The sequence below is a fragment of the Cryptomeria japonica genome, chromosome 11 (genome assembly GCF_030272615.1).
Source record: "Cryptomeria japonica chromosome 11, Sugi_1.0, whole genome shotgun sequence".
NCBI classification, from domain to species: Eukaryota; Viridiplantae; Streptophyta; class Pinopsida; order Cupressales; family Cupressaceae; genus Cryptomeria; species Cryptomeria japonica.
Window position 1 is genome coordinate 628,385,859 of NC_081415.1, and position 13,443 is coordinate 628,399,301.

Consider the following 13,443-nt stretch of genomic DNA (forward strand, 5'->3'; position numbering starts at 1 on the left):
TAGCGTTTTTTTTTCTGCTCTTTTGAATATTTCAACATTGTGGCAGGACCTATGATATCATCACAGCTGCGAAACCCATCACAAACATTAGCAAATGATTTTCCACTGACTGGTCAATCTCAATTGCAACAGCAGCTACAACAAAATCTTCCAAACAGCATGAGTGCAGGTGGAATGCAGAGTGCAGCTCCCTTGTCATCTGCCATGTCTCCAGTTTCAAGCTTATCTCAAAGTACAGGTGGACAGTGTTTTGGCACTCAAAATGCAATACTCAATTCCACAGGCCAAGGTTTAGCTCAAAATGCTCTTCTTGCAAATGCTCAGAGGCAGATGCAAACAAGGCAACAGCAACATCAGCAGCAAGTGATTCAACAACAACAGTCACAGGTCCAACAGCAACTCTTACAGCAGAAACAACATGCTATTTTGAAACAGAGGCTTCAACAACAGTCACAACATGGACCATCAATGCTTCTGCAGAAGCAGCAACATTTTCAGCAGCCACAGCAACAATTTCAGCATCAACAGCAACATATTCAGAACCAACAACTTGTGCAACAAAATCAGCTCCCAACTTCACAACAGTCTATCCTGCAACAAGTACAACCACCATCTCTTCAATCAACTCAACAATCACTCATGCAGCATTCTCAGTCATCTGTTTTACAATCTGCTCAACAAACAGTCCAACAACAAACTCAACCATCCTCTTTACAACAAACTTCTTCGTCCCTCCTACAGAAGCACCAGCAACCTGTTGTCAGACATCAGCAGCCACAACAAGCTGTTACACAACAACCATCTATTCTTCAGCAACAACCACCTTCCCTTACTAATGTTTCAGATATGCAGCAGCAGCAGCAGCAACAACAACTACAGCAGCTTCTGCAAGCCAAGAATGCTCAACATCAACAAACACAGCAAGCATCATCATCCTTGTTACCATCACAGTCAGAGCAGTTGCAGCAACAGACACAACAGCAGCAACTCCTCTCCAAGCTCCAACCTCAACCTCAGCAATTGCAACAGCAGCAACCAGTGCTATTGCAGCCAAATCTGACACAGCAGGAACTTCAGCCAAGGCTTCACAGTTCTTCTGTTTTATTGCAGCAGCAGCAACAAAATTCTATTGAACAGCAAAAGCAGTTGTTACAGTTTCAATCCCGTATGATGTCAGATGCTGCTACAAGTAATTTCATTTACCTATCATTTTGCATCTCATATGTATATTTTATTCCTCGTTAAAGCATACTATAGACATGCTAATTTTATCGCACTATTGCAAGATTAATTTAATTTACTAAGAATTAAAGATACACTATTAAGAATCAAATATCCAATGTACAGAATAATGCTGAAATATAACCAAAATGCACAGCACGTTTGAGGTAGGTTTGCACGATGTGGTATTTGTAAAGATTGAATGATTCCAAGAGATATCCCACTGTTTGCCACATACGGTAAACGATTAAATGCAGAAAGTAAATGCACAGAACATAATGGAAATATATTAAATAACCAGTCTCTATATTAATTCAACAGTCCATGTACATCAAGTGCTTATAACATTACACCCAAATACCACTCTCATGATGATACTTCGAAGGAAAGGTATGCAATATATAATCCCTGAAGGGGTGCGACCAACTGTCGCGTCCAACTGCCCTTCGGGACGACCAACTAACTGCCGAAACTCATAATTACTGACGACAACATAACATAATACGACAACATGACATAATGATTATTCCCGGCAACACCCACTATGAGAGCCAAATCTACAATTCCATCCAATCTTAGAACTTAATTGATCTGATCTACGATATGTAATCCATGGTGTTTTACAATAATAAATGCGTTTATATATAGCTTCCTTTTCTACAATATCAGGCTTCTGTTATCCATTATAATAATTATTTATAGGGCCAATTTTTTCCAAAACAGACATGTTTCTCACAGTTTCACTATTCTTTAACCTCCAATACATCATAAAATCCGTAGCGACAAAAATCAAGACAACTGTAGGATCACTGGAAGATGGGCTATAGAACGAACAAGCAAACAAGCTGTTATGATGGGGTGCACTACTACACACTAGGAAGATCAATGTAAATGCAACAAAAGGGGTAGATCTGGGGTTTGGAAGGATGTGGTTCCAACTTACAACAATTATTCTTTTCTATAACATTTACAAATAATACTTCAAAAATAGTATATCTGAAGTAATCAGATCTGATTAACACTTTTTCTATTTTTTCATTAATTGGAGAAGTGTTAGAAAATGCACTTATAATGATTTTCTTATTTCCTATGAAGTATGGATTATAGGAGCATCTCTCAAGGTCAAGGTTGATTTGGTAAACCAAAAGTATAAATGGAATTCAATTACTTGAGTTTTAATTAGGAAAGACTTCAACTAAAAAATGCAAAATTATTCATAGAAATAAAGAAAGTGTTTCTTAATGCCAAATAAAGTGCATGGTGATAGAAAGTGAAGCAAAATAAGAGTTTAAGACACGAAATATGGAAGTTGTTTTTCTTTATGCCCAATAATGTGCATGAAGATAGAAAGTAAAGCAAAATAAGAGTTTAAGTCATGAAATGTGGAATTTATTCATTTATATCTGACTACAATGGATACATAATCTCTAAGTTTGAAGTTCAAACCTAGAATATCAATTACAACTTAGTAAATTACAATTTATAATTTAATATTGCAAAGGCTATGGTCCATTGGGATCACCTTTTGGCTTATACTTTGCCCTTAATCCACAAATCCAGAATGAAACAAGGGCAAAATATAGTTAGAGATATAATCTTCACTCAAGAATAAAATGAGATAAGCCTGTTTTGTAAACCTGCAACCAGATTAGACAACAATGTAGATACAACTCATGAAATACTTCCAATTCTAGGGTTATATATATATATATATATGTATGTATGTATGCTACAAATCTCAATGATTACACGGAAGTTCAAACATAGCGAGGGTTGTGTTGGGAGACATGATGAGGTGTTGTTGACACTTGATTGTACACATATATATATATATTAAATCTCAATGATTACATGGAAGTTCAAACATAGCGAGGGTTGTGTTGGGAGACATGATGAGGTATTGTTGACACTTGATTGTAGTCATTCTCATCAAATACCTCCTTCAGGATGGTGGCATTTTCACCCACACCCCCTCTCAGTAGTAAAACTTGTCTTCTACATATACTTGACACCACTTCAATGTAATGTACTTGTCCTTTACCCAAGCATCTATGCTCAGGAGTTGATGTCTCTCTACAAGAGAAACATAACTCCCTTGTGAAAAATGATTTTCTTGCCAATTCTGATGCAAACTGTAGCTGATAAATGGTTTCTTCCTTTCTGTCTCAGGGTTTTTAAGATCTGAAAATGGAATAATGGGTCCACTGGATAGGAAAATTCAAACTTAAATAGTCTGCTCAAGCCTAGTTCTGTTACCCTTTGTTTAACACAAAAGTCCAGATCACTAAAGCTGTTGCAACCTAAAATTGATCAGGCAGAGTTTACTAAAGGACTTGACAACTTTTATATGTCTTAGGCCCAGAAAATTTGTGGCAAAGCCACTCAAAAGGTACACCAGCATATGATCTCAGATTGCTTTTAGATCTGGGTGCACATCAGTTAACCTTTTGCTCACGTTGGTGGATAATATAGGTGGTTAAACCTACCGAAAAGTGCGCTTCATTGTTGATTGGCCCTTACAACTTGGGTGCAAATTAGTAACATATTTTCCACTTGTTAGTTACTTCACTTGGGCAGAAGAGACTATTGACATTGACAACCAACTTGGGTGCAAATTAGTAAAATATTATGGCAGAAGATGCACCTAGGAGGAGATTCATATGACTTTACCCAAAAGTGGGGATTTGGGTAGAGAATACCATTGGATCAACTATCCAAACATGTGCAGGCAGAAATTAATTAATGGATTTTCCATCAAAAGCACATATCAACTCCACTTAGGTCACACTCCCATTCTTGGGTGAAGAATCAAGTGGAACTTGCCATAACTATCACCACTTTGCTTTTAGTCTCCTTTCATTGCTGCAGTCATCATCAATTAGGAACCTCATCATTTTTAGTGCAACCTTGAACATCTTGCAACAATTAACCAAAAACCAGACCAAGACATGACATCCCTACAACCTGACAGGGGAAAGACTACAAGTGGTCCGACTTGACATGCAAATGGTGATTAATCGATGATAAGAACAGATTCAAAGTAAAATAAACATTGAGTTTGATATGGGTACCAGAAATATTTTTCCTGTTTTTGTTTATCAATGGTTAGGATAACTTAATTCCTTTTTTCTGCATGTTCTAATTTTTCTTTTAATTTTTACTTTCTCAACAAGGTAAGTCTATTTTCAATCGTCCATTGCGATCATATGGCATGTTTTTATTATTCTGTACTAGATCATCTGGGGATTAAGTTTTATTATTAAAAATAATATTTGTCTGGCTTTATTAATCGTTTGTAGACTTATTGATCTCTTTCTGGCATACATAGCCTTACTGTGTTCTCTATTTGGCTAAGAAAGCTTGTTTTATCACATCTCAACCAAGCTGTAAACTATTTTTCCACGGAATGGAGTTTTGGCACCAAATATAATTTTACCTAAGTTATTGGTTAGCCGTAGTCAGAAGTCCTAAGAACTGATGTTTTTTAAATCTATACTATCATCATCTTTAGAGTCCTAGAAAATAAAATATCTTTATGATCATAATTCATATAAAAACTAAGATTTCAAGAAAACATGCCTTTAATATGTCATCTTCCTACCAGAAATCTGAATAAGACGAAACATTTAGGCACGTATCTCTTAACATTTCCTTCACAATGCAAATAATGATAGTTTGTCTCCATACCTAGTTTGTGAGACATGAAGAATCTTTTTGTGAGGTCACTTTGCTTTCAATGCTGCATAGAATTTTTATTGAGAATCACTTTTTTCTAACACTTAACCCAATAGTTAGATTCATAAACATGTTAATAATAAACAGATTATTATACACATTCATATTACATATTCATTACATGTTACACATCACATATTAATATTCTTATTAATATTAAATATTCATTAATATTCTTATTAACATTCCGTATCCATATTACATATTCTTATTAATTTTACATATTTATTAGTAAACATGATTGATGGCTTTAATACAATATTCCTTATTTAATTACAAAGTATGAATAGGCAGATCACCATTGTCATCAAACATACTCTAATTCCAAGAACATCGAAGTTTGAAGAAACTAATCAAATTGAACAATACTAACAGTTGCTAATGGAATGGTTTTTCTAACCAACTTTATCAATGAAAAGAAATGGATTAAATAATCAGTTATGCTTTATTATGAAGGGGCATGATTAGAGTAGTGATTATTAGGAGACAAGAGACATGTCTCTTAAGTCGCCTTTTCCCAACGTATATGAGACAGTTCCAATCCTTTCAAAAAGCATGGGAAAAGGAAGATAAGAAAACAAGAGAGGAGCATGAGAGGAATTGCCAAGGTCTGTGGTAAGGAAAAAAGTACCGAAGAAAATACCCGTGTCTGCCAGTAAGGGGAAAAGAGCGGTCAGAACCAGTCAAAGGTACGTATAAGCATGAGTTTTCTGAGTTAGCATTAGAGTATATATCAGCCAGTATAATATACATATTTGAATCCAGATCTGTGCACTAATGACTATAAATTAAATAGAGATATTCTTAATCAAGTCAATGACAGTTAATATCATATTAAGTAAATGGATAAATTATATCCACTTATTCAAACCACATTAAAATAACAATACTGTTAAATATAACATATAAAATATATATGTGCACATAATCTCAGAAATACATAATACAATCAGATCCAGATTATACAGATTATGGTAATACTGTAAATTCATTTAATAAAAAGAATAACAGACTGGTTATAATGAGATAATGACAATAAGGGGTTAATACTGATGCAAAGTAACACTAACAGAAAACTTTGATGATAATCCAATACACAGCACTATTGTAATGTAATGTAAAATGGTAATCATGTCAGAAATAACTGATTATCATAATGTGATGAATTGAATAAATATAATAAATGATTCATTGTAAATGAGGGACTCTCATAAGTACGCCACTCCATAGTGGATGCCTAACACCTGCCACATGGAGCCAAGAGGGGTGAAGCACCTGCTCTTGGGCTTAAGAGGGAGGGTAGTTGTGATGAGGGGGAACGGCGATAGAACACCTCGCTGGGTATGCCACTCCATGATGGATGCCTAACACCTGCCATATGGAGCCAAGGGGGATATGGGTATTCTGCCCTTGGGCCTGGGAGGGATGGTTTCTTGGACACCCTATCCAACTAATGGACTAAAGGAATTGATTAGTAAATGATTTACAAACTGACTTAATATAACAATTTGATCTAATCTAGGAAATATAATAATCTGATTATATTCAACAAATATAATTCTAACAGTCATTAATATAGCAGGTTCGATATCATTTAATATAATTCATATTTTTAGTTTAAGTATTATTTCATATATGTTATCCAATTTTGTTGCAGGAAAACAGTATACTAAGGTACAGCTATAAAACCCAATTACTTATTTATAGATTTGGCCAAATTTAGGTTAATTTGAAGTATAACTAATTAGGGGACATTACAGTGCTAGATAACAACTACATTTTCATTTGATTTTTCTAAATTTTTTCAGCAAAATAATTTCATATCTGCAGACCCTTACTTCACCCACTCAAAACTGAAATCCAAGTTTTGATACTACTTGTTAAGAACAATATATCTAATAACAATAAACCAAAATAAAACCAAAATGCACAATACAAGAGGTATGATAGGTGTTGACATTCCCTAGTTTTTAATATATTTAGAAAGAGAAATACCCCTCCAGATGAGTACCTCAATTGGGAGACTTTACCTCATTTTTTGGATAGAGACAAGTCCTTGTTCAGAATGCTGGTATTAGTTTAGAGATACACATGGTTTTGAGACTTACGCAGAAGTTTTTCTCAAAGGTGAGGCAAGGGACTGCTGGGATATTTTTGAGGGAGCTGTCAAGTTCACTTGGGAAGAAGCTGAAGTAGACTTAGAAGATAAAGAACATCCAGTAGGAGAACATAAAGATGAGAAACACAGAAAATAACTTCAAGCTGTAGATATAGAAGTGAGAACATCTTTGGATCTCGTAACAGAAGATATTTTGTTGTGATTACCTAAAGAATTTTTTTTTGAACTTTAGGCTATTTCAATTTCTAAGTATTTTGGTTGTTAGGGCAATTGGTATGATATGCGTCTCATATCGTGCATATATTTTATTCTTCAGCAGTAATGTTTATATGGGATATATGATATCTTAACATATGCACTTGGATTACACATTGTATTATAAGATTTAACGCAGTCTAATATATCTGGAAACTGTGGTATTTCCAGCAAATATGGAGTCATTAGCTCAAACAGGACAAACAACTGTTGTTGAGATGCAGGAGAGGATTTATCAGAGGGTAAAATTTCTATATTCTATTTGTTGTCAGACTTTTAAATGTTTTTTTGAAACTCCAAAGCTTTACATTCCTTGATGAAATATGGTTTGATATTCTGTAGAAATGATTCTTCCTGTATGTTGATACTTAGTTGCTTATATTATAGATAAAATGACAATTTTTCATTTTCCCTGTATTGATCCCGTGTCTCAGTTTGCAACCTGATACTGTAGCATTGGCATTCATGAATCATACATACAAACAGATGCCTTGACAGCCCTTAAATGATTGGAATTTTATTTATCACTGTTTGAATTACCCTGATCAATTATGAGCTTAACAGAAGACATCTAATATTATGAAAAAGACTGAATTTTTTTTCTTGCAGATGCAAGTTCTCAAGGAAATGTATCTTCCGGAATTACAAGAGTTGTACCAAAAGCTTCATATGAGATCTCAGCAGGTGTGTTTATGTTTCTCCCTAATTGGTTCCTTGTTCCTTCATCTAATTTTTTCAAATGGAATAGTAGCCAAACTCGGATACAATCATGTAAGATGCACAGAGGGTGAAGTCATCTAGCTTAACAACATTGCAGATGCCTATTGTAATGAATTTCCGAACATGGTGACTAGTTGCTATATTTCAGCCATCAGAATACTCCTGTAGCATCTTATAAAGACACATTAATGGTTATGATAGTTCTACATTCCATTAATTTTGCATGATTTCTCACAAACTGTTTTGTTGGCAGGCTATGCCTCGTGATCAATTGGCTAAGCTTCAGCAGTACAAAGATTCGGTGAATGGTTTCATTCGAATTATTCAACATCCAAGGGGCAGTATTCTAGCAACAACAAAAGAAGAAAAGGTAGATGCCTTTGAGCTGAAAATTAAAACCATACTAAGCCAAGCTAGGTTAAGAAGACCTGCATTGCAACAAGAAGGACAACAGCAAATTCCACCTCAGACAGGAATTCAGGTGCAACCTATTCAGCAGTCGCAACTTCAAATATCTCAGATGCAACAAGAGAAGCATGTTAACCATCTCCAACAGATGAATTCACAGGTTCCAATGACATCAATGCAATCAAACACTGTGCCACCTATTCAGCACAGTTCCTCACAAATGATGCTTCAGTCTGGTCTTCAAACATCACAACAAAATATCCAAACTGCAATGCAATCTGTGGGCAATCTAAATTCAACACAGGGATCTGGTTTAGGCACCTTTCAGCAGAGTTCAGTTAGCTCCCTTCAACATAATAATAATAATAATAGTTATACTCTTCAGCAAAACAATTCCGCGATTCAGCAGAATAGCATCAACTCCGTGCAGCAGAGTGGGATCAGCACTTTACAAAACAATATAAATCCTGTACAATCGAATGTCAATGCTTTAAATCACCAAGCAATGAAACAAGAGATGTTACAAGTACAGCGGAAGATTATTCTAGCACAACAGCAGCAACAACAACAGCAGCCACTGCATCAAAGTCAACAGTTTCGGCAACAACATTTACAGCAGTTACAGCAGAAGCACCAACAAGCTGCTCATCTGCAGGCTCAGTTCCAGGCACAACAAATGCCACAACTTCCACAAATTAATGATATGAGCAATGATGTAAACTTAAAGCTAAAACAGACTGCCACTGTTAAGCAAACATTAATGCAGCAAAATCATTCATTAGCTCAGCGTACAGTTTATCAACAACAGCAGCAGCTGCTGCAGTTTAAGACAGGGACATCACTTTCTGTCTCTTCATCACCACTCCTCTCGACTGCTTCTCCTCAAGTCTCCCAGCAATCCTCTCCACAAATAGGTCAGCAAAATTTAGTCACATCATCAGTTCAAGTTCAGCCTGCTAAAGTTGGAACTCCCTTGCAGCAGATGACCTCAGAAGATGCTGAAAAACAATCGTCAGCACTTTCTTCAATTTCAAATGTTGGATGTGGTCAGGGAGTTCAGCAGACAGCTACTGCAATAGCTATTGGTGCACCAGGAATTTCTGCTTCACCTTTATTAGATGGTTTTTCGCCTACCCATCCTCACAATGTTGTCAACCCGGAGCAAACCATTTCAGCTGGGCTTCTTATCGAAGACAAGTCAAGTACAGAGGAACCCCCTTTTGAGCGCTTGATAAAAGTGGTTTGTATTACTTAAACTTCAACTTAGTGTTGGAAAGGATAGAGGTGGCCTTTGTCTAGCTGCTTATTGAAATTGGTCAAGATGGGCAACTTAAATGACAGTCTGTTCATTGTTACTGGTTAGGAAGTTTCAATTATGCTATTAGTTGGGCATTTGCAATCTTTAGTTTCAGGGGATTTTGTCCCAAAATAATAGAAGTGCATATACATCAGTCACATCCCTTAACTTTTCGGTTGGGTTTATCTTAATGCCCTTTTTTTGTTTGGAAACAATTAAATAAAGATCAAACTGTTATATCTACTAAAGCTTGGATTTGCCAATGTAATACTAATAACTAAAGCTCCTATCAACTTGAGCTTGTGTTTTCAGATTAAAAATTTTTCCCTCTATATTTGTTTTACAAACATGAAATAAACTGTTTGCTTTGTTTTTCTTTCATTTTTCTACAAATGTATAACCATGCTTAAATATTTTGAAAGAGGTAGGTTTTCTATATCTTTTTTTCTTTGTTTTTTAATTTTATTTATAATGTGTTGTTTATAGTTCAAGCTCCACAGGCCAAACTAAAGTTAAAAAGTTTTGTGTTGTCCTTATGGAAGTATGTTGATATGATACCACTGTTTCCAAGTGGTGTGGAGTATATTTGGATTTGCCAATGGTGTGATGCTAAATATTTAAGGTAACATAGTTGAGAGAAAACCCATTTATGCCATCAAAGCAAATGGTAGCATATATTAAGGAGCAAGTGCAAGTAGATGAACTAATATGCCATAGAGAAAATCATTTTTTAGCCAAAAAGAAGATCAAAAGGAATGAAGCCCCCATGCCCCCATCCAATCCCAATTTTGTGGTAGAGAGCCACACGTTTTTGGCCACTCCTAAGAGTGACGAACCTACAAATAAATAAAAGACCAAAAGGTCCTTTGGAAATTACATTTCAAAATGAGACTCAAAACATTCTTGATCAACACACAACAAGATGTATTGATGCAAATAGGTGAGCTTTCAATGCTGTTCACTCACCATATTGTAAAGAAATGCAAGGCAAAATTAATGAGATTCCAAAAAGGTACAATGGCTCCTTATTAGACAAAGAAGTCAAACTTGTAGAAGATTCGTTGAAGCCCATAAGGGATTCATGAGTCAAGACAATAGTGTCATTGTTTCCAATGGCCCCTGATCAATGTCATAGCAATGTCCCCTAAAAATGAAATGTTTTTGAGAGTTGTAGATTTGGAGGGGCAAATTAAGGATGGCCAATTTATTACTAATATTCTTATTGCAGCCATTGAGGAAGTGAGATCCATAACATTGTTCAAGTCATAAAAAACAATGCAAAAAATTATGGAGCTATTGGATTGTTGGTCAAATGATACTATTTACACATCCTCTGGACACCTTGTGTAGTCCACTCTCACATTCTTAAGTTACAAAAGATTGAAAATAAAAGTGATTGAATCAAAGAGTTGTATTTAGAGACTAAGGAGATCCAAATGTTTACCACCAACCACCACATGTTACAAGGCATAGTTAGATCATTATCAAAAATTTTATATTTTAGTTTCACTTTAGTTACTTGATTTAATGTCGTAAATCACATCCTATACTATTTCACATTACATATGCCTTCCATTAGTTACAATTAAGATACTTATGCTTTTTATCCATAATCTTGATCTAAAATATTCCTTGTTGCCACGCAGGCCCAAATTATTGATCGTTAGGTCCATTTTTTGCCTAGATGAATGCGCCCTGTGCAGATGTTCATCGCTACACACTAGAATCCTGCAAAACCCCGTGACTGTGCTAACCTTTCGGACATTACACTTGCCGCGTTTCAGCAATTTAATGCCTCTACCAACCTGCACCAATGTCGGAAATTGTCTAACTTTGCTACATTGTCTTTAAACCTCTTACTTTTGCCTCCGATTCCAACTTTTGAACTTCATTCTTGCTTGCATTCTACCATTCTTGAACAACATTCTTGCACTCACAGGTCTCTAATATTCATACCAGCACTCTTGTTCAACTTTACACACTACTTTCTTTGCCACAGTGATATCTTAAAGCTTTATTGCAATTATAGGAAGAACATCACTGTAACCTTGGAGATCATTGCTACTTCCTTGTTGCACTTGCAGGCTGCTCAACCTCATCTGCTTAGGGAATGGTATATCTTTGAGGTTTATTAAGTATATTATCTTGTTGTCTTGATAGCATATTGTTCATTCCATCTTTTATGTCTATTGTCGGTATCTCTGTCTTGGTTGTCTTTGGAGGTGGAAACACCAAAGTGGGGATTGACTGCGGCAAGCCCCTAGACAGCCACCGCAACCCATCTTTTTGGTATTGTTTGTAGGTGTTGGGGAGTCTTTGTGTTATTCAGTGATCTCATACCTTTCCTCATCATTTCAATAGTTTAGTTTCATTTTCAACTTTCCTTTCAATTATTTAAATTTATTGTTTAGTTGTAGTTTATTGTTCCTCAAATTTGGGATGCTGTACATGCCATTCTGTGTTTCCTATGGCATTCTTTACTCCCTGCCTGAATGGGATGCTAGCGTGGCGAAACGTCCTAGACAAAGAGTCAACCAAGCTGTTTGAGAGACCTTTGTGGTTTGTACTTTCGGTTTTATTTGAAGGTCACAATTATATTCGTATTTATTTGAGTGGAGGGATGGAATTTGAGCTCCCGAAGGATTTGATTATCCTTCGTAACGGTTCATTTTTCCCACTACACTTGATTTTTTTTTTTAACTTAGTTACTTAAGTCGTAATTTGATTCTAGATCCTAATTCTTCTTTAAAGTTTTCTTTTATTTTTTAATAAATTGTTGAGGATGAGACCCTTTCGAGAGGCACTCTCTAGCATGGTAATTAGCCAAACTTGGTGTGGAGACAAAGAAACACTAAGAAGACAACAAATATCAAGTGGATGATCCTAAATGACTCTTGATGGGATTGTGTGGAGTATTGTTGATGTGTTTTTTATGACACTCACCAACACAATAAATTATTAAGTATCCTATCCACTCTTGAACAAGGAAACCTCAAATGCTAAATAATGTGATCAAGTAAGGCTACTCCAAGGTTTCTTTAGTCAAGTCTTGACAATGGAAATGGATAGACTCAATGAAATGATGTGATATGTTAGTATCACAAAGGGACTTATGTTTTGCTGGAACGTGGAACACTTAACTAACTCCTCAAACAAAGAAAGATCAAAAAGGGGAAAGGGTTGAGAGAAACTAATTTAACACCCAAGGACAATGATGATAATGGATGATGTTAGGATAGACGAATTCCTTATGGAACTACTTTCTACTTGACAAGAGATAGCTCACAACGCTATAGAAAGAATGCAATCTCCTAAGCTAGTGAAATTTTTTCACATTGTAAACATCCATCCAAATACCCAATATTGGCGTAACTTGAACAAATATCCACAATCGAACTTAGCCACAATAACAAGGTTCAGGCTAACCATGCAAAACAACTTGCAATCAACAAGATATAAATGGTATAAACCAAAGGAATCATCAGATATCTTTACATGCATTCACCATGATCAATGAACTTCAATTAACTTTGAGAAGTAACAAGAAACAATGCATAATGTAGAAACACAACACATAAATCCACCATATCTTCAATGAAAATCATGTATTAATTTCAACATAGTCTTGGCAAACAAGTTCAAGCTTCCTCCTCCTACTCTACCTTTATTCAGCTCCACTCTATTCTTA

General features: G+C 35.6%; 1 protein-coding gene across 2 annotated transcripts in view; it reads left to right on the top strand.

Annotated features, from left to right (window-relative positions):
- LOC131063147 (mediator of RNA polymerase II transcription subunit 15a) overlaps positions 1-13,443 on the top strand; it is a 101,104-nt gene that overhangs the window by 20,187 nt on the left and 67,474 nt on the right. For both annotated transcript variants that reach the window (XM_057996917.2, XM_057996916.2), the window contains exons 4-7: positions 47-1,189; positions 7,502-7,572; positions 7,940-8,014; positions 8,304-9,698. In XM_057996917.2, coding sequence (XP_057852900.2) covers positions 47-1,189; positions 7,502-7,572; positions 7,940-8,014; positions 8,304-9,698 — 2,684 coding nt within the window. The remainder of the gene's footprint in view (positions 1-46; positions 1,190-7,501; positions 7,573-7,939; positions 8,015-8,303; positions 9,699-13,443) is intronic.